We start from the raw sequence: 20,246 nt of genomic DNA, 5'->3' as shown, positions 1-20,246 counted from the left end.
CAAGGTTGCAAGTATTTACGTTTCCTTTTCTGTCTCAATACCATTCACTGAATATCGAGAGGGGCTTTCCTCACTGACCTATAATCCCAGCATTTTCATTCTGTACACTTATTTCCCAGATCCACGGGTCTGTTTCTCTATGCTGGCTTCTTGGATTTGGCTATTCCTATGTCAGTCCTACAATATTGAAATGATAGCTGCTTTACAAGCAGAGTATGTTTTTATATTGAATTTGCTACTCTCAAACACTTCTAGAGAAACTTTTCAATGTGTCTGATTTCCCTCAAAACCTCAACTTAAATTGCATAACATTTACAGATTAACTAGAGAAAAAGGGCCGTCTTTACAATACTGACTGTTACTCTGAATAAACAAGATGTTTCTCCAGTCAGTCTTCTTTTATATCCTATAGTAAAGTTTCATAGTTTTCTATACAGAGGTCCCGGCATTTCTTTTTACATGTATTCTTAAATATTTCATAGTTTTTACTGCTTTTGAAACTAGGATCCTTTTTCCATTATATTTTCTAACCGGTTATTGCTGATATAAAGGAAAGCTATTTCATTGTTTTATACTTCTCTTGTATCTATTTTCTGAGGCCAACGTGAAAGCTAACAACCTAGCTTTTCAACCTTTCTGCAAAAAGAAGCTTCTATTAAGAGGTGAGTCCCTTTTATCTAATCAACATTTTAAATGTATATTCAACCTATTTCTCGCTCTCTCATTGCACACACATACACACGTGCGCGCACACACACACAAAATCAGTGTTCCACACCTCTGCAAGTAACACTGCCCTGTACAAAACAGTTCCCCTGCTAGTCCTCAGCAAGAGCTTGGCTTCCCTTTTCCAACTTCAGGGCAACGGGACAGCTTAGCACAAAGAATGGTTCCCTTTATTCAGTTCTACCTTCTTCAGACAGCCAGCATTTTGGATGGCTACCATATCTATCCTAATTAGGGTCAAGTCAGGATCTTTTCTGCTCATGTGTTGTAACACACTCAAGGCTTCTAAATGCTTCTTTTCTCTTCTGTGCCCGTTAAAATAAAAGAGAGTCCTTTAACTTAGTTCAGCCTCGATGCTCTCCTTGAGCTGATGTGTCTCTGTCTAATCTTTACCAGTTCACTGATAACGGTCAGATATTTTCTCCTAATGGATAAAAATCACACATTAAACTGGGAGTTTTATATCAGGTTGTCCACCTTTAAAATGCTATGTTATTTCTCTTTGACATACTTCAATATTTTAAATTATACTTAAACATTTAAATGAACATTTTAATTTCATTAAAATACTTAAAGCCATGTCACGCGCATTTTGTTCTTAACGTAAACTATCCTCTAAATTGTGGGGTCATGGAACTAGCCTTTTCCAACAGAATGGGAGAAAGCATGGCATGTTCTCTCTTTGCTCTACTCACTGCTGGACACGCCCCCTCCATCTACGTAATCAAGAGGATTCCAGAGACCCTGAAGGAGGCAGGGCCACAGGAAAGCAGGAGCCTGGTTCCCTGAATGACTGTGCAGAGCAGAGGCCCCCTCCTCACTGGACTGGACTGTGAATGGGAAATAAACTTTCATTATGTAAAGCCACCGAAATGATGTCGCTGTTCTGACAGTGTTAGCCTACCCCTAGCTAGAGAGTGACATGAGTTTAGAACAGCAGATAAAGTAAATAAAAAAGGTAATGACTAAGATTGAAACGAAGGAAGGGTTACAAGGATCCAGCAAATACCGGGCCTCACGAATTTGTACTTGTACCAATCCATACTAATAAACTCAAGTCAGCTACGTTAAACTACTTATTAAATCTGGCGGTTTAAAAATATAAGCAGCTAGTTCCTACTTTCGTTATACTAGGATGACAACACGTGACCTGGGTTACCTCTTCAGGTTCACCAAGATTTTCACGGTGGCCCAATACATTTATTGACTCTGCTCAGTAGCTCTTTTCTTCAAGAATTCCTATTATTTATAAGCTAGATGGCCAGCACCTATTCACTTCTTCTGAATGCCAGGTGTATTTCTCAATTCTATTCAATATGCTGCTAATTTGACTAACTAGTGTTTCAGTGTATTTAATCAATTTTGTTTTGTCTTGGTTGTGTTTGTTCTTTTGGATGCAGTCTCCTTTCATCCAAGCCTGTTTTAAAAATCTGTTTAATAAAAGTAAAATCCACTTTGATCTCATTAAGGAGAAAAAGATATTTCATCTTCTGAAATTCTCTTGTTTTATAACAGTGATTTTTCTCTAAGCTCATACAACTTTGGGCCTTTTCTATTGTTGAACAGTTTTTTTCATAGATGTCATGATTTGTTTTATTTTTTCCACTTACTTATCCTTAAGTTGGATTTACTGGTCTTTTTTTTCTTTTTTTTTTTTTTTTTGTACGCGGGCCTCTCACTGTTGTGGCCTCTCCCGTTGTGGAGCACAGGCTCCGGACGCGCAGGCTCAGCGGCCATGGCTCACGGGCCCAACCGCTCCGCGGCATGTGGGATCTTCCCGGACCAGGGCACAAACCCGTGTCCCGTGCATCGGCAGGCGGACTCCCAACCACTGCGCCACCAGGGAAGCCCTACTGGTCATTTTTTATCCTGTCCAGATGACTCAAGACTGACTTAAAAGCAGGTCTTCTGTATCTTGTTCAACAGAGATATCTGTCAGGTTTGACATAAAGACTATAGAGTTTTATCTTCAACTTCCCCACCTGGTACTTAGGTGTTAGCAGGTGTCCCTTTATAGAGATGGTAAGCAAGTTCATTCATAAGGACTTGGACTGCATTTATCTCATAATAGACACTCCATCAGTTTTGTTACAGGGAAAAGACCTCTCCAGTACCAAGGAGGGACTCAATCTCCTTTGAAGGAATAAAAGCCAGAAGTTATTTCTACCACTCAGTAGAATACTGAATATAAGAATGTAAAACATTCCATAGGAGTGAAATGCATAGAAGTAAAGTACATGCTCAAGTGCCCTCTCTTGGAAATTCAGAATGACAAAGCTAGTCCGAGGACCTCTGGTCCAAAGAAAGTCCCACAGTGTGCTAAGAAGCAAGAACAAGCAATCAGATGTGAAACGACTGTATAAAAGGGACTCCAGAGAAAGGAAGAAGGAAGGAAAGGACGGAGGGAAGGGGGGGGGCGTGAAGGAGGGAAGGTAGCAAGGATGCAGGCTCAAAGGGGCCGATTTTCATTAGTTATAAGTGATTGCAGAAATTTCTAACAGAATTAGAAAATGCTTTCGATATCAGAATGCTGTACAACAAGTTTAACTGCCGTATATTTAGCAATTTTGTATAAGTCAATTTTAAAAACCAGGTTATTTTTGTGACTTACGTAGCACCATAAAAGACCACTTTACAAGAAGAAAAATGCTAAGTTCATAAAAGAATTTTCAACTAACAGAGTTTTTCATTTGAACTACTAAATGCAACTATATTTTGTCCTTTAACCAACATGTTAGAATAGATAAACAGGCTTACCCTGAAAAATCCGCAGAATATTGTCCATAATCAAAGATATAGACTCTAGTAATTTGGCATACTGTGAGGTAACCCAAAGCAAACACAAAACAATATCTGGAAAACGAAAATAAGCTAGATTAGTGAAATAAGAAGATCCATTTTGTTAAAGAATACATTTTTAACTAATTTATTAACTATATGATACAGTTCAAAAAATTAAACATTACTAGATCTACTCCACAAATAGCTTTCTTCAACAAGTTTTAAAAATCTTTACTAGTGTCTGCTTCAGTTTACTTGAACTTTGTACCATCTTCAATGGTAAGTGCATTTAGTTCCTACCTTTATACATTTTTTCCTTCTGAAAAAACTCCGTACACCAAATTATGTATCTGAAAGTCATGCTCACAGCGTGAAACTGAATATGTTGAGTATTGATATCTGTTCTATTTATTCCTCCTTCTTCTAGAAAACAAAATCTAGTATGAAAATATTTGGCTGAAATATACATTAAACAAATTCTTAATAGGATTTTTAAAACTTGTCCTCAGGTGTCTAAAATAATAAACAGTGTGGGTCAGGTGGTATTTACTCACATTTTAAAACAGGAACGTTTAGTAATTTTCAGTCTTAAGATGTATGGGAGAGAGTTACAATAATTAAACACACAGTATGGGAAAAAGAATTTACATATCAATAGAACAGAAATCCACAGGCTCTAGGATACATAACATTGCATAAAATGAAGGCTGCAATGCAAATTAGCAGGAATGGATTGATTATCACCTAATTAGTTAACCATGTGGCTGGGGGAAGGGAGTTGTATCTTCATCTAAACAATTCTAGATGGATTAAAGAATTATGAATACAACATAAAACCAAATCACAAAGGGGCTGTGGATAAATATTCAAACATTCTCAAATTGGCGAAGGACTTTCTAAACATATATAATGAAGAAATCAACGGAAAAAGACCAACGTATTTGGCTAAGTTGAAACCTTAAACTTCTCAGGTTGGCAATTCAGGAGCTTTTATGAAAAGGTCCTTTCAAACTTTATACCAGGAGGTAATTCCGATCTACTTGGATTATTCCTGAGCAAAGAAAAAGGGGGGAAAGCTTCCTAATTCAAATGATTTACAGAGTTACTATATTCCTGATAGCTATATCTGATAAAATGGCACATGTGCATACCCACACACAGAACGCTGAGAAATCAAACCTAACGTAACTTCTGAATATCATGTGGCAGATCGCATTTTCCAAAGAGGGCCCCATTTCACGTGCTCTTCTACAACCTGCCCCTCTGTCCCCTCATAAGGAGGCGGAGTCTCTTTCTCTACCCGCTTTGAATCTCCATTGGCCCTCTAACTGCACTGACCAGTAGACTATGGTAGAAGGAACACTTTGCTAGCTCAGGCGCAGCCCATAATTAGCCTGGCAGTTTCTCCTTCCTGCCTTTTAGAAGTTGTTCGTCAGGAGAAAAGCATGACTGTCCCAAGACCAACACATGTACAGGCTCTGGAGGAGGGAGTGTCAGAGAGTGAGGTGCCAGAGAGCACTAAGTCTTCAGACATGTTACGTGAAGAAGCTGATGTCAGGTGAAAACGAGGGCTCGATTCGGCCAAACCTTTCCCGAATTCCTGACCCACAGAACAGTAAGCACTTTATTTTAAGCCACTGCATTTTGATGTAGTGACGTAATCAGAACAGAAATTGGTAAGTGAAAACAGGGTGCTACCATAGGAAAACCCTAACACACACTGGCTGTAGGACAGGGAGCAGGTGGCAGCAGGAAAGGTCTCGAGGAGATTGCTACCAAAGACCTAAAGAGCAGCAGGGAAATTCTAACTGGAAGCAGAGAAAAGGCACCCCAGGCACCCCAGGTTATACAGTGACTGGGGAACACTGCTGCCTGCTGTAACGTGGAAGATAAGAAAAATACCCAATAAAAGTGCTGAAAGGTTTCTCTTAGATGCATACAACAAGGTACGGGTAGAGAGAGATGAACTAAAAAAGAAAATGTGCAGGGTTTGAGCAGAATTTAGGAAAAATAGAAAGGGCTCAGGATAGTCTTTCTTGACAGCAAAATATTCTTAAAGTAATCAGAGTAAAGATGAAGTCAAGGGTCTCTTGATGACACCTCAGAAAGAGTTAAGGACAACTTTATAGAACCTCTTAGATTTAAAAAAAGAGTTTCTAAGAATCTTAAGGGTATATACCTCTTAGACTCTACGAGGCAAGAACATTTTTAGGAACCTTAAGGATGTTGTCCCACAGCACTTTCAGACCAAATTAAAAAGGAGACTATCAAAAAGAGATCCGCGGGTGCAGCTTTTGTCTAATGCAGGGGTTATAATTAGATACACAGGAAGCCCACATCATTTTTAAGGGAGTTACATGAGATTGGACTGAAGGGAGAGACAGCTCAAAATGAAAACAGATCTTTGGGTGCCCAACTATCTACTGTTGGGTAGTAGGCTAAGAAAACTATTCAACTGCAAAATCCGGCTATTTCTTATGAAAAAGGAAGGAGAGCTCAGGGTGTGGAGTCAAGAGTCTAGAGGGTGAATCCAAGAGCCACACAGAACCACTTGCAGGGACTAGGTCTGGGCCCTAATCAAGGAAGTGATAACAGGTGTCTGTCTGGAGTTCACAATTGTTATGGACCGGGGATTGCTAAGTGACCTGCCTTCCCCTCCTATTTGAACAAAAAGGTCTACTACAGCTATCCTATCACTGCTCACCACTGTGTACTGGGTCCACCAGGGGCCCCTTTAGTTTACTGGTCCTCACATGGAGAAGAACCACAGCCAAGAAGCCTCATCCGTACTAGACCTGACTGAGATGACGAGACAGAGATCTCGAGCTTGATGCCATAATGAGAGGAGACTCTGGGGGATCCTGGGAGCCAAGTAAGTGCATTTTTCATGTGGGATGACTGTGAACTTTGGGAGCCAGAGGACAGAAGGGCTCCTAAGGTTGCTGCCCCCAGTAACAACTCTCCCTGTTGCACATGTAGCTCTGCACCTCAAGAGCTGGAATATAATTCTCCTCACCTCGAATCTGGTCGAAATAACTTGGTTTACCAACAGAATACAATGGAAATGACTTCCTGCAACGTCAAGGCTAGGTCATAGGAAGTCTTGCTGCTTCCTCCTAGGTTTCTTGGAATGCTTGTCCTTGGCACACTGTCTCTGAGCCCAGCCATTACCTGTGAGCAGCTCAAGCCCACATGGAGAGGTAACATGCAGGTGCTCCAGTCAATCATCCCAGCTGATCTCCCAGCCAGCAGCCAACGTCAACTGCCAGCCTTAGCAGGAAACCTTCTTGATGTCAAGCAGTCATGCTTTCAAATAACTGCAGTTCCAGCCAATATTTAATAACAACCACATGAGACCCTAGGCAAAAATTGTTCAGCTGGGTCTACTCAAAACAGAAAACCATGAAAAATAATGATAGATCACTGCTAAGACACTAAACTTGGGGTGATTTGTCCTGCTGCACTAGATAACTGAAATAATTCCTTAAAAAGAGTTTAGCTCAGGCTTCCCTGGTAGCGCAGTGGTTGAGAGTCCGCCTGCCGATGCAGGGGACGCGGGTTCGTGCCCCGGTCCGGGAAGATCCCACATGCCGTGGAGCGGCTGGGCCCGTGAGCCATGGCCGCTGAGCCTGCACGTCCGGAGCCTGTGCTCCGCAGCGGGAGAGGCCACGACAGTGAGAGGCCTGCGTACCACCAAAAAAAAAAAGAGTTTAGCACACTAAAACTAATTGTAATTTAAAATAAGATACCTCAACCAGGCAGGGCTTATTGGATAAATGCAAGAATGATTCAGTAAAGGAAGACTAGTAATATGTATCATCATAGTGGTGAGTCAAAGGGGAAAAATAGTTATAACAGATACATAAAAAGGCATTTAATAAAATTCTATTATGTTTCCACAAAACAAATAGAACTCAGTAAACTAAGGGAAGAGGATGTTTTCTTAACATTAAAAAGATCTCTCAAAATATTCAGTACTTCGTTGGCCCTGAAACACTAGTAATTCATGGGGGAAAGCACATGAAAGTTTGTGAAGTGGGAAAGAAGAGGTATATGTGTTAGTGTAAAATAACTTACTTTTAGACTTATTTTGAAAATTCAAATAACATTAGAGTCCACTCCCCTCAAATCTCTAAATTTAGCATCATAATCCCAAGCAAAATCCCAACAACACTTTTTTTTTTTTTTTTTTTTTGGCGGTACGCGGGCCTCTCACTGTTGTGGCCTCTCCCGTTGCGGAGCACAGGCTCCGGACGCGCAGGCTAAGCGGCCATGGCTCACGGGCCCAGCCGCTCCGCGGCATGTGGGATCTTCCCGGACCGGGGCACGAACCCGCGTCCCCTGCATCGGCAGGTGGACTCTCAACCGCTGCGCCACCAGGGAAGTCCCCAACAATACTTTTAGTGGAACCTGATTAGTTGACTTGCTAGGTCTTCTGGAAAACTAAACAAACATATGACGAGGAGGACTTGCCCTCTCCTACCAGATAAAAGAATACATCACGGTGATTCATAATGCAGTATTGATGCAGAAACAGGCCAAAAGATTAACCTTACAAAGAAGAAGGTTCAAAAAAAAGACTCACCGTACAACTGAAAGTTTTGGTAATTATAAAGCTGGCATATGAAATTAGTGGGAAAAAGATGAATGAGGCAAATGAAGTGTAAAATGTTAGCTCTCCTTTCAGAAATAAAAATAGTTTTCGAGTTCACACTACACACACATACAAAAATCCAGTCAGACTGTGAAAAAAAATAAGACAGTAAAAAGTCTAGAATAAAACACAAAAGAATATCCTCAAATTTCTGGAACTGGGGAAACCTTCATAAGCATGACAAAAATCATAAATGCCACAAAGACAAAATGTGACAATATTTATTATATAGAGATTATTGGAAATTTCTGTATGAGAGATGACAGAAAATTAAATAAGTAACAGAAATTATCTACTACATGTTTGTTAATATCCCTAATGATGAAATTCTACAAGTCAACAAAGAAAGAAATTAAGAATTCAAGTGAAAAAATGGATGAGAATGTGAATGATCAAATTATAGAATAAAAAAATTATAACGGCCAGTCCATTTAGAAAAATAAATTAGATTCATGATAAAGAATGACCAGAAAATAATAATAATAATCCAGAAATGCATATTAGAATTATAATACTTATCCAATATAAAAAGTTTAAAAGTAGATAATACTTTAAGACTGGCAAAAGTTTAAAAGTAGGGACTTCCCTGGCAGTCCAGTGGTTAAGCCTCCATGCTTCCACTGCAGGGAGCACGGGTTTGATCCCTGGCTGGGGAACTAAGATCCCACATGCCATGCACAGAGCAGCCAAAAAAAAAAAGACTAGTAAGACTGGCAAAAGTTTAAAAGTAGATAATATCCAGTTTGGGAGGGAAAAACAGGCGTTCGCAAACATAGCTGGTAGGGATGAAATTTTAAACATCTTTTTTCGGTAGGTGATTTTGCAGCATACCTCAGAATTTGTACATACTCTTTGAACCGCCAATTTCACTGCAAGAAGTCTATCCTAAAAAATAAAAATACTTATATATATGCACAAGGATACATACAAAGATATTCACTAAAGCACTGTATTTAATGATAAAAATGGGAAACCAGCTAAATGTCTCCAATGATATTAGCTATAATAAATGTAAATAATAAAATAAATAGAAAGCCACACTACAGCATTCAGTAACAGTGAATAAAGAGATACCTATATGTACACACAATGGAAGTCAGAGTCAAGTGGAAAAAGTAAGCTAAAGAACAGTGTGCTTAAAATGCAATCCCATTTTAGATTCTCTAGATATGTACACATATGTATGTATATATATAAACATATATGGATATATCATGGAAAAAGTTCTAGAGCAGAACTGTAGCAGACACTCTAGGCTGACTCACTCCATGTGCATTTCCATCTCTGTTCACCCTTGCTTTCCTTGCCTATAGAGGCCAAAGGCTAAATATTCCATTTCCCAGCCTCTCTTGACACAGCTCTGCCTATGAGGTGTACGCAGGCGTCTGCTGAGGCTCCTGGGAAGGTACGCGTCTGTGTGGCCCATGGTGGTGGCCGTCTGCAGGAGTGTTCCAGATCCGGCTCATACCAGCTTATGAAAGCTGTTAACTTTTCAAGAGTTTTTGTAAAGTGGTTGTTAAGCTCAGCCATTACTAAAAACTAAATGATATAAACATAAGATGAAAGAAATTATCTTTCAAAGGTATTAAATGTTCAAACGCATCACTTCTCCGTTACTTCTTGACTTTTGCCATTTTCTCTGCTCTTGAGGTGACTTCCATCTCCTGTATCTGTGCGGTAGAAACAGTATGTAATTGTGAGCTACTGAGCATTTCTTCCCAATTCCACATTCAGGGGCATCAAGTGAGTAGCTTTAAATCCACCGTGGTGGAAGTATTTACACCTTGAAAACTGGCAAACACTATAGAATGTTTAAAGCAGGGATCATCAAACTGAAGCCTGTAGGACAAATCTCGCCCCCTCCTTGCTGTTACATAAATGAAATTTATCTGACCACACCTATGCCCGTTTACATACATATTGTCTATGCCTGCTTTTGCCTTAGAAGAGCTAAGCTGAATAGTTGCACCAGCAACTGCAAGGCCCTCAAAGCCTAAAATATTTACTATCTGGCCCTTTATGGAAGAAGTTGGCTGAGCCGAATTAGAAGTAATGAAGAGAATGCCAATAATGCACGTTAAACTTGTAAAAGTGTGTCATGACCTGTAGCCACTACATTGTGAATAGCCAAAAAAAAGGAGGAAATCTTATTCTTCCAGTATTTAAAAACTGTTATTCAATTCAGCAAAGAAGTTGCTCTTACTCACATTACGGACAAGGAGAGTGAAGTGCTCACATATATCTTTATCGCTTCACTTTCAATTTACTCATTAATGTAAACAAAAATATCAACCGACATTCATAACGGAACAACACTTGTTTGCCCGTGATGTGAGGAACTTCTTTACTGAACTGGAGAAAAATCTGTAGTCTAATTCTGTCAAATCATGGTTGAATTGCAACCATAGATTAGTTATGAGTTTGTCAAAAGCCAATGAAAGCATTCTGTGAGAATCAAAGAACAAGAGGGGATACACGCAGCTGGTGTGGTGTGAATTCCTTCTGCCCAGAATACGGATCTGACTGCTGCTGCAGCAAGCATCTTGCATCCATGAAGTAGCGACCTAACAGGCGAAGGACAGCACCGCAGAACAGGAAACCTGCTCCTTTAATAAACACTGCTGAGCAGCTACACTGGCTCTGAATAACCTAAGTCCAGAAAAAAATCTCAGGTGGTGGTTTTTTTCTGCAACTGAAATGTATTCCTAACTGATACCAAAGCACACCAAACTTTTGTTGTTATCTTTTCTTCTGAGATAGGCTGCAGGAAAGGGTGATGGGGAAAGCCCCTGATTTTTCAAGTGCACACAACAGCAGAGGAAAGCAGACATATAAGCCAATACATATGGGCACGATATTCTTATAAGTGCTATGGTCACTGCATGGGTTTCACTGGATGCCTTCAAACAGAAAAATATGCATGCAAATAAAATCCAGACAGACATGATCTAGATTTAAATAATGGCCCCATCACTTTTTACTCTTCCTATCTGTGTGATCTTAAGAAAGTTTCTTTACTTCTGAACCGTAGTTCTCTCCCTTATAAAAGGCAGGCACACAGGGAGGGAGCCTGACTATGCTAACTGAATCACTGTGGTCTCGCCCTCCTTGCAACGGACCAGTTTACACGTGGGCATAAAACTTAAGTACGGTCAAAGAAACATGACACAGAGCTTTTGGAAAGGCTTTCTCCTTGAAGTAGGACACTTGCTACTGTCATGTTGATAAGCCCAGCTTATAAAAGGAGCGAGCCTACAGACAATATGCTGACACGGCGAAACAGAAGAGCTATATAGAACAAAAAATAGAACTTTTTGATGCCCTCATTAAAACTGAGTTGCTGAGTTAACCAACAAGAACTGCCTGGCCTCAGGACTTCTTGCTTCGGGAGGTAAATCTTCCTGTACTGTTACACCATTATACCACTATGAGCTGGGATTTCTGCCCTTTGCAGTTTTTCAAAGCACCCTGATATTACCATCACTCATAACAAAATTAAATCAACAAGATTTGAAGAGTTCCAGAAAGAACCTTTTATTATTCATTAAAATATGAATGTTGAATGACTGCCCCATTTTAAAAAGAGAAACCACAGCTAAAATACCCATTCTCTAGATATTAGATACAAATTGGAAATTGTTCAGGGAAAAACAAAGTGCTCAGGGACTATGGAAACTAATGGGCTAGCAATGCTGTGAACTGAGAAAGAATTTCTCCCCAAATGAGGAAAACAGGCAACATCAACAAAAGGTTCAAAATCTTGATGGGAATAAAGACAAAAACGAATAAATGAGTAGCTGTTTTAACGCGCTGAAATCAAATTAAACTGTCCACTTTCCAAGGTGCCTGAGCTCAGACGGCTGTGGGTGCCGCCCAGATTCAGGAAAGGCCTGCATAGCTGAGTGCTAACTGCATTTTCTCCTTATTTTGCCTTCCCCACTGTCTATACTCTCCAAGGCTCTCTTGGAAATCTTGAAATCAGGTAGCCTAAGTCCTCAAACTTTACTCTTCTCTTTCAAAACATTCTGCAGTCTTTGCATTTCTAAGTAATTTTTGAAGCCACTTTAAAAATACAAGGAACACTGTAAAACAAAAAGTATGTAAGCAAACAGAGAAAAACAATTAAGGAGACGGGCCTCCCTGGTGGCGCAGCGGTTAAGAATCCGCCTGCCAGTTCAGCGGACCTGGGTTCGAGCCCTGGTCCGGGAAGATCCCACATGCCGCGGAGCAATTAAGCCCGTGTGCCACAGTTGCTGAGCCTGCGCTCTAGAGCCTGCGAGCCACAACTACAGTGCTCTGAGCCCTCGTGCCTAGAGCCCGTGCTCTGCAACAAGAGACACCACCGCAATGAGAGGCCCTCACACCGCAGCAAGGAGTGGCCCCCGCTCACTGCAAATGGAGGGGGCCTGCACACAGCAACAAAGACCCAACGCAGCCAAAAATAAATAAATAAAGTAAGTACATTAAAAAAATTATACAATGGAACTTTAAAAATAATTAAGGAGAAAGTAAAGTTAGTATTCAGATGTTACAAGTGCTGTGCACGTTAGACACGCGGATCAATGAACAGAACAAACAGTCTAGAGGTAAAGTCACACATATGTGGTGAATTGCAATTCAAAACCGAAAAGACGGTATGTGGACAAACAGTGCTGGGACAAATGGATACACACACGGAAGAAAACCAATTTCAACCCTTGCCTCATAGCACACACAAAAAAATGAACTCAGACTGGATCACTGACATAAGCATAAAAACTAAAACCATAAATCTAGAAGAAAATATTTATAACCTTAGGCAGGCACAGACATCTTAGAAAAGACACAGAAAGCTCTAAAGTATCAAATAAAAAATTGTTAAATTGACTTCATCAAAACTTAAAAGTTCTATTTGTCAAAAGTCACCACCAAGAAGACGAAAAGGCAAGTCACAGGTTGGGAGAATATATCCACATACCTGCAAAAGACTTACAACCAGAAAACAGAAAGAATGAATTATAAGATAGTAATAAAATTCAAGTCAGAAGGTTCGAATAAACGTGTCCCAAAAGAAGACGTACAATTGGTCAAAAAGGCAAGAAAAGACGCTTGACATCATCAGTCAGGAGAAATCTAAATTAAAATCATAGTGAAATTCCACTGTACACACATTAGAATGACTAACATTGAAAAGACAGATAAAACCAAGCGTTGATGAGAAGGTAAACGACTGGTGCTCTCACACATTGCCTGTAGGAGTGTGAAATGGTAAAACCACTTTGGGGAAGTCTGGCAGTTCCTTATATGATTAAACATACTCTTACCCTATGTCCCAGCAAATCCTCCCTAGGTATTTACGTAAGAGAAATGAAGACATATATCCATACAAAGACTTGTACAAGAATGTTTTAGAACTTTTATTCCTAATAACCCAAATTTGGGGGTTTTTTTAAATACATACAATTTTTTTTTAAGATTTTTTTTGATGTGGACAGTTTTTTTTTTCAAGTTTTTATTGAATTTGTTACAATATTGCTTCTGGTTTTTATGTTTTGGTTTTTTGGCTGCAAGGCATGTGGGATCTTAGCTACCTGACCAGGGGTTGAACCCGCACCCCCTGCTTTGGAAGGCAAAGTCCTAACCACTGGAGCGCCAGGGAAGTCCCCCAAATTTTGAAATAATCCAAATGACCATTAATAGACAGGTGAAAGGATATGTAAATGGTGGTATATTCACACATTGGAAGGGTACTCAGCAATAAAAGGAACATACTGTTGATCAACACAATGACACGAATGAGTTTAAAACATTAAGCTGAGTTTAAAAAGCCAGACACAGAAGATTACTTACTATATACTTCAACTTATATGAACTTCTAAAACAGGCAAACTAATCTATGGTGATAGAAAGCAGATAGCTGGTTGCAGGAGACTGGGCTAGAATGATTACAAGGGGAATGAAGGAACTTTGGGGGATGAGTGAGGTGTCCTGTATCTGGATTTGGGTGGTAGTTACACAGGTCTATACATTTGTCCAAACTCACGGAACTGGTGGTTCTATTTTGTTTTAGGTAAATTTTATCTAAATAAAGTTGATTTAAAAATTATTTGAGGGCTTCCCTGGTGGCGCAGTGGTTGGGAGTCCGCCTGCCGATGCAGGGGACACGGGTTTGTGCCCCGGTCCGGGAAGATCCCACATGCCGTGGAGCGGCTGGGCCCATGAGCCATGGCCTCTGAGCCTGCGCGTCCGGAGCCTGTGCTCCGCAACGGGAGAGGCCACAATAGTGAGAGGCCCGCGTACCGCAAAAAAAAAAAAAAAAAAAAAAAAATTATTTGGAAACATATTTTACAATCTCCATTGCAGATTCCTTCTCAACCTGGGGCTCCAGGGTTCAGTCCTCTTCTCCATTTGCACCTATTTCCAAAAGGATTTCCAGTTCCATGATTTTAAGCTACGTAGGTGTTTACCTACTGCTGTATACCAACAGCACCCAGATTTTATATCTCTAGATTAGACGTGTCTCCTAACCTCCAAACTCAAACAATCAACAAGCTACTTAACATCTCTATTTGGTTGCCTAACAAGCATCTCAAATTTATCATGTTCAAAACAGAAATTCTGACCTCACCAAAACAATTCCTCTCCCTAGTCTTCTCTGTCTTGATTAATGGCATCATCTTTCACCCAGTTGCTTTGCCCAAAAAACTAAAGTCATTTTTGATGTATCTCTATACTCACATCCCATATCCAAATCTTCATATCCATCTTCATAGTTCACATCATGTATGACCCACATCCATTTTCAAATCTATCATCAAAATCTATCCTGGACTGAGTAATTCCCACTGGAAGCAGGTCCAAGCCTGGACCACTGTAAGAGCATCCTGACTAGCCCCCTGCTCCCACTCCCTCCCAAGTCTGTTATACACACAGCATCCAGAATGTTCAGGACTTGCCAGCAGCCACCCACCACACTTAGAACAAAATCCAAATTTCTTCACGAACTTTTGTTGCCCCAGAATCTAACTTAAAAAAAAAAAAAAAAAAGAGTTCTTTCTTTGGTTCTACTGGATGAATGAAACACATTTACATAGGCTTCTATTTTGATAACTTAAGAAATAAAGAATTATTTAAGATAGATGAAACTAGAATATTACTGAAGCTTAGAGAAGCCTGGCAACACTGAGATCACCCATCACACATGCACACAGGTGATCACTGGAATTCCAGCAATTTGAGGGAGGATAAGTTAGTCACCATCAGTGTTGTCTCAGGTTGGTCACGATTTGCTGAAACAGGGCTCCATTTCACTTTAAAGTTAACTGTGTTCTTTTATCATCATTTCTTGCTAAACTGTCCCGAGTCTTATTTGATTCCCCTCCCTCTGTCTCGATGGCCCTGCTAAGTGAAAACTGTAAAGCTGACAGAAGGTAAACTCAGGTTAAAACTGCTAGGGGGTCACAACAGCCTTTAAGTCAGGGGTCAAGTTTTCTTCCAGTTGGTATCTCCAAACCTTACCTCTACTTCCTGGCATATAACCCTGCATATCATAGGTTATTATGTAATTTTGAAGAGAGACTCCATTCAGTTTAAAAAGCAAACACCTCTAAGTAAATACTTCTCCAAACCTACACTCCGTTCGTTTCAAAATCTATTCCAAAATTACTATCCACAATTACATATTTCCATTTCTAGAATACACCATTAAATAATCAAAACTATAATTCACTTAATCTAGTTATTTCTACATTTTAATCTATTTAAATAGCAATAAATGTAAGCCAAGAACTGTTGATACAAAAAGGCAGTAAATATTGGCAGGGGGTGGACACTAGATTTAACTCCAAAGATGGCACTAGTGAGAAACAGAGTTTGCAAAGTACTTAATAAATGATTTACAGGATCTTAAAAATAGGCTTTGGTAACAAGTAACCAGAAAACTGTACAATACTCACATTAACTAACCAGAGAGACAACTGGCTAAAATGCTAAATATGTACACAGGTAAAAATTTTTGCACTAAAAATACAACAGTCATGTGAATACAAACACAATTATTAGACATAATGAGAGTTTGCTGACCTACGGGCGAATGACGTAAAGCAAAGGTGAGTGTTCTATTTCTGGGTATATTTCAAAACAGGATCTTAAGCCTGATAAAGTCAGCAGAGACCTGGGAAGATGACTGCTTAAAAACGGTTCAAGTTTCCTATGTAAAAATTTATGATGAATCAAGTCTGTTCGTTTTCATTTAGTGGCTATTATGTGCAAGGCAACCTGAAGAGTTATTTTTCTATGGGGTGGCATTCGGAAGTGGCCTACATATGAGGCTGTTATTCTAAAACCAGCATCCCGGAGTGCGCTCGGCTTTTCCTTCACGTCTACTTTTATGAAAGTAACACATGCACCATTTCAAAGTCAAAGGGTCTGACACCGGTCACCAGGACACAGCCTTCCACAGCCCTACACCCCACATGCAGGCTCTGCTCTCCAGAGGCTGCCAGGCCAGTTCCCGGATCCAGCCCTGGACTTGGCAGGACAGGCTAGCTGGTCCTCAACAGCACCATCCTCGCAGGCACTTCGGTTTCGGCTTCTTATGCCATCTCCAGCCCCCGTCTTGTAGTTTACACCTCTTTGATGTTTCACTACCATTTAAGTGGAGTTTCAGATAAATGTGTGTGTTTGTTTAATCTGCTACAATTAACTGGAAGTCTCAAAACTTAGTTTTATAACCATCATCAAAACATCAGTTTTCTAAAATCTTTTTGATAGTATCTGCATTTTATTCTAATAGGCCAGTCATAAAGTTAATGGATTTTAATAAATGTGATCCTTAACATTTCTTGTTCTTTTTACTTTGTGTACAATAACACATTCTAAGATATATTATTTCTGGGACTTCCTGGTGGCGCAGTGGATAAGACTCCATGCTCCCAATGCAGGGGGCCCCACGTGCATGCTGCAACTAAGAGTTTGCATGCCACAACTAAGGAGCCGGTGAGCTGCAACTAAGGAGCCCGCCTGCCACAACTAAGACCTGGTGCAACCAAATAAATAAATATTTTTTTAAAAAATACATGATTTCTGCTAAAGTATTAGAACCAAAGGTTAAGTTTATCCTCAGGTAACCAATAGGTGACTATCAACTATCTAACCACATGATGTCTTTAAGAACCAAGTTGAAAGCCTCCTTCCACTATCACCGCATTTATAAACACACCCTCTTAAAGATACACAGTAGCCTTTCTTCACATTTTTAGATCACGTGTCTCATCTCTTCCCAGAGTTGGTTTGTTAAAGATGTCACTTTGACTCCACACACTTGCCTTTTATAGAAGGAACAATAAGATATGGCTTCTCCATCTCAAGAACCTGACATCGAGCCAGGAACAACGGTCACAATGTCTGGCAGCCGATCGTGACTGCAGTGCTGGGTTTCCCAGGATCAGCCATCAAAATGCCAGTCACCCGTCTCACTATGTCTATTTAGAGCGTCTTAATCGCATTTTGTGAAAACTGCTCTCTTAGATGTCCGTATCCTTCACTAGACCGCACTCCTTGAAGACTTCAGACATCTGCGTGTCTGAGTCTGGCGTGGTGCCTGACAAAGAGAAGGCGTTCTGTGAAGAGGCAGAACAGAAGCAGCGTGAAAAGATCATCGCAGGCCAGGGAAGCAAGTGAAGGCTCCCCTCGGGAGGACAGCAACAACATCGACGTAGCTGCAAACACGGAGCAGGACAGGCACAGAAAAGATGACACCGCCCAGTCAGGCTGAGTGCCCAGGGCCAAGACTGGTCAGCCTGACGCCTACCTAGTGAAAACTGGGAGAAACAACAGGAAATGAGCTTAGTGGGTAAAATGGATTCAGAGTTTTCTGAAGGGCCGTGAGTTTCTCGACTGAGTATTGAGGCTACTCTCCCACAGGCGTCCAAAGATTTTTGAACAAAGAGCAATACGATGAAATAGTTTTTAGGCAAATAATAAAGACTAACCCATATATATGATGGATGGTAAGACAGAAGGCTGGGAGTCAGAAGAGCACTTACACAGCAGGAGGAAATAAGTTCCGAGCTAAGACAGGGGATGGGACAGCAAATGCTAAGGATTTCCTAGGAGGAACTAAAAAATATCTCGTAACATACTGGCTATAGAAACTAAGAAGAAAAAGTCAGGTTTGTAAATTAGGGTGTATCAGGAGAACACAGAAGTCGATTCTGGAGTGAAGACTGGCCCGGCTGGAAAGCTGGCTTGATCTCTTCCCAGCTGGTGACTCCAGCCAAGCTGTTCAATGAAGCCTCAGTCCTCTCCTCTTTTCCATGTACATTTTTTCTTAGATGATTTCATTGAATTCTAAGCCTTGAAAGCCTAACACCAGGCTTGTCTGCCTGCTGTCCCGACACGAATATCTAATGAGGCCTCTCAGACTTAACCTGGCAGAGAAAGCCCTCCTGCCCAGTAAGCGGCTTCTCCCTCCATCCCCCCCATTCCCACCTAACACAGTCCACCCGGCCGCTGAGGCCAGAAAAAGTCGATTCCTCCCTTGTCGTCACACCCCACAACCAATCTGCAATCCAATCCCACTAGTTCTACCTCTGAAACCGAGCCCGTATCTACCCACCCCTCCCCATGTCCACTGCTACCCTCCTGTCTCCCATCTGACTTGCCCGCTGTCTCTGACTGGTGGTCCTTCCACCACGCCCACCCTCTAACAATCCTATCCACACAGAGCAGTGGGAACAATGTTGTGACACTACTTAGAATTCCCTGGTGGGCTCCCACTGCACTTAAAACTACAATCTGTTACAAAACAGAAACAGAGTTACAGATGTAGAAAACAAATTTATGGTTACCAAGGGGGAAAGTGGGGGGAGGAACAAATTGGGAGATCGGGATTGACATATACACGCTACTTAGATAACTAGTAAGGACCTACTGTATAGCACAGGGAACTCTACTCAGTACTCTGTAATGACCTATATGGGAAAAGAATCTAAAAGAGACTGGATATATGTATATGTATCACTGATTTGCTTTGCTGTACAGCAGAAACTAATGCAACATCGTAAATCAACTATACGCCAATAAAAATTGATTTAAAAAAAACAAGTTGGGCTTCCCTGGTGGCGCAGTGGTTGAGAGTTCACCTGCCGATGCAGGGGGCACGGGTTCGTGCCCCGGTCCGGGAAGATCCCACGTGCCGCGGAGCGGCTTGGCCCGTGAGCCATGACCGCTGAGCCTGCGCGTCCGGAGCCTGTGCTCCGCAACAGGAGAGGCCACAGCAGTGAGAGGCCCGTGTACCACAAAAAAAAAAAAAAAACAAGCTAACTAACTGCAATCCGCCTCGGCCCACCTCTCTGACCTCATTTTACACCACTGGAGACCTTGGCCCACCAGGGACCAGCAAGGCTGGAGCTCTTGCTGGGCTCTGAATACACCCAACACCGGACTCCTGAGAGCCTGGCCCAGGCTCCTCCACCTGCCTCAAGGGCTCTCCCTCTGGTTCCATGAATAACTGGCTCGTTTGCATCATTTAATTCTCAACTCATCTAAAGTAGCAGCCATGTTCTTTCATTCACCTCAGTCTTGGAAATAACATTGATTGAATGTTGTGTTTACCTGTTTATTGTCTGTCTGGTCCCACGTGAACAATAACTCCAGCAAGGCAGTCCTGCTCACGGCCACTCCTCCCACACCTAGAACCGACCACGGCACACAGAAGGTACTTGGGTACCTAACGCGGACTTGCTGACGATAGCCCCAAGTTCCCCATTTTTAAACTGGGTTGTCTGGCTTCTTATTATTAAGTTGTAAACGTTCTTTATATATTCTGGACATAAGTCCTGTATCAAATATATGTTTTGCAAATATTTTCCCCCAGAGGCTTGCCTTTTTGTTTTCTTTTTTTTTTTTTGGCCACGCAGCTTGTGGGATTTTAGTTCCCTGACCAGGGATCAAACCCAGGCCCTCAGCAGTGAGAGCACAGTGGGGAATCCTAACCTCTGGACCACCAGGGAATTTCTTTTAATGGTGTCTTTTGAAGAACAAAAGTTTTAAATTCTGATGAAGTACAACTAATAAGTTTTTTCTTTATGGACCATCCTTCGGG

The 20,246-nt window shown here is 41.1% G+C and overlaps 1 protein-coding gene across 2 annotated transcripts in view; it reads right to left on the bottom strand.

Moving 5' to 3' along the window:
• The window catches only part of MBOAT2 (membrane bound glycerophospholipid O-acyltransferase 2), a 116,667-nt gene that overhangs the window by 33,086 nt on the left and 63,335 nt on the right, over positions 1 to 20,246 (bottom strand). Inside the window, exons 1-3 of one of the 2 annotated variants that reach the window (XM_027113855.1) lie at positions 12,072 to 12,077; positions 11,369 to 11,371; positions 3,484 to 3,579 (exon numbers count right to left, since the gene is read on the bottom strand). In XM_027113855.1, the coding sequence (XP_026969656.1) occupies positions 3,484 to 3,579; positions 11,369 to 11,371; positions 12,072 to 12,076 (104 nt within the window). In that variant the 5' untranslated portion in view covers position 12,077. Of the gene's footprint in view, positions 1 to 3,483; positions 3,580 to 11,368; positions 11,372 to 12,071; positions 12,078 to 20,246 lie in introns of those variants that run through there. The other variant, XM_027113854.1, reaches the window with a different exon arrangement.

Source organism: Aethalodelphis obliquidens, unplaced genomic scaffold, assembly GCF_003676395.1.
Source record: "Aethalodelphis obliquidens isolate GAN/ISIS:26980383/991018 unplaced genomic scaffold, ASM367639v1 scaffold12, whole genome shotgun sequence".
Lineage (NCBI taxonomy): Eukaryota > Metazoa > Chordata > Mammalia > Artiodactyla > Delphinidae > Aethalodelphis > Aethalodelphis obliquidens.
This window is presented reverse-complemented; position numbering and strand designations above follow the sequence as displayed.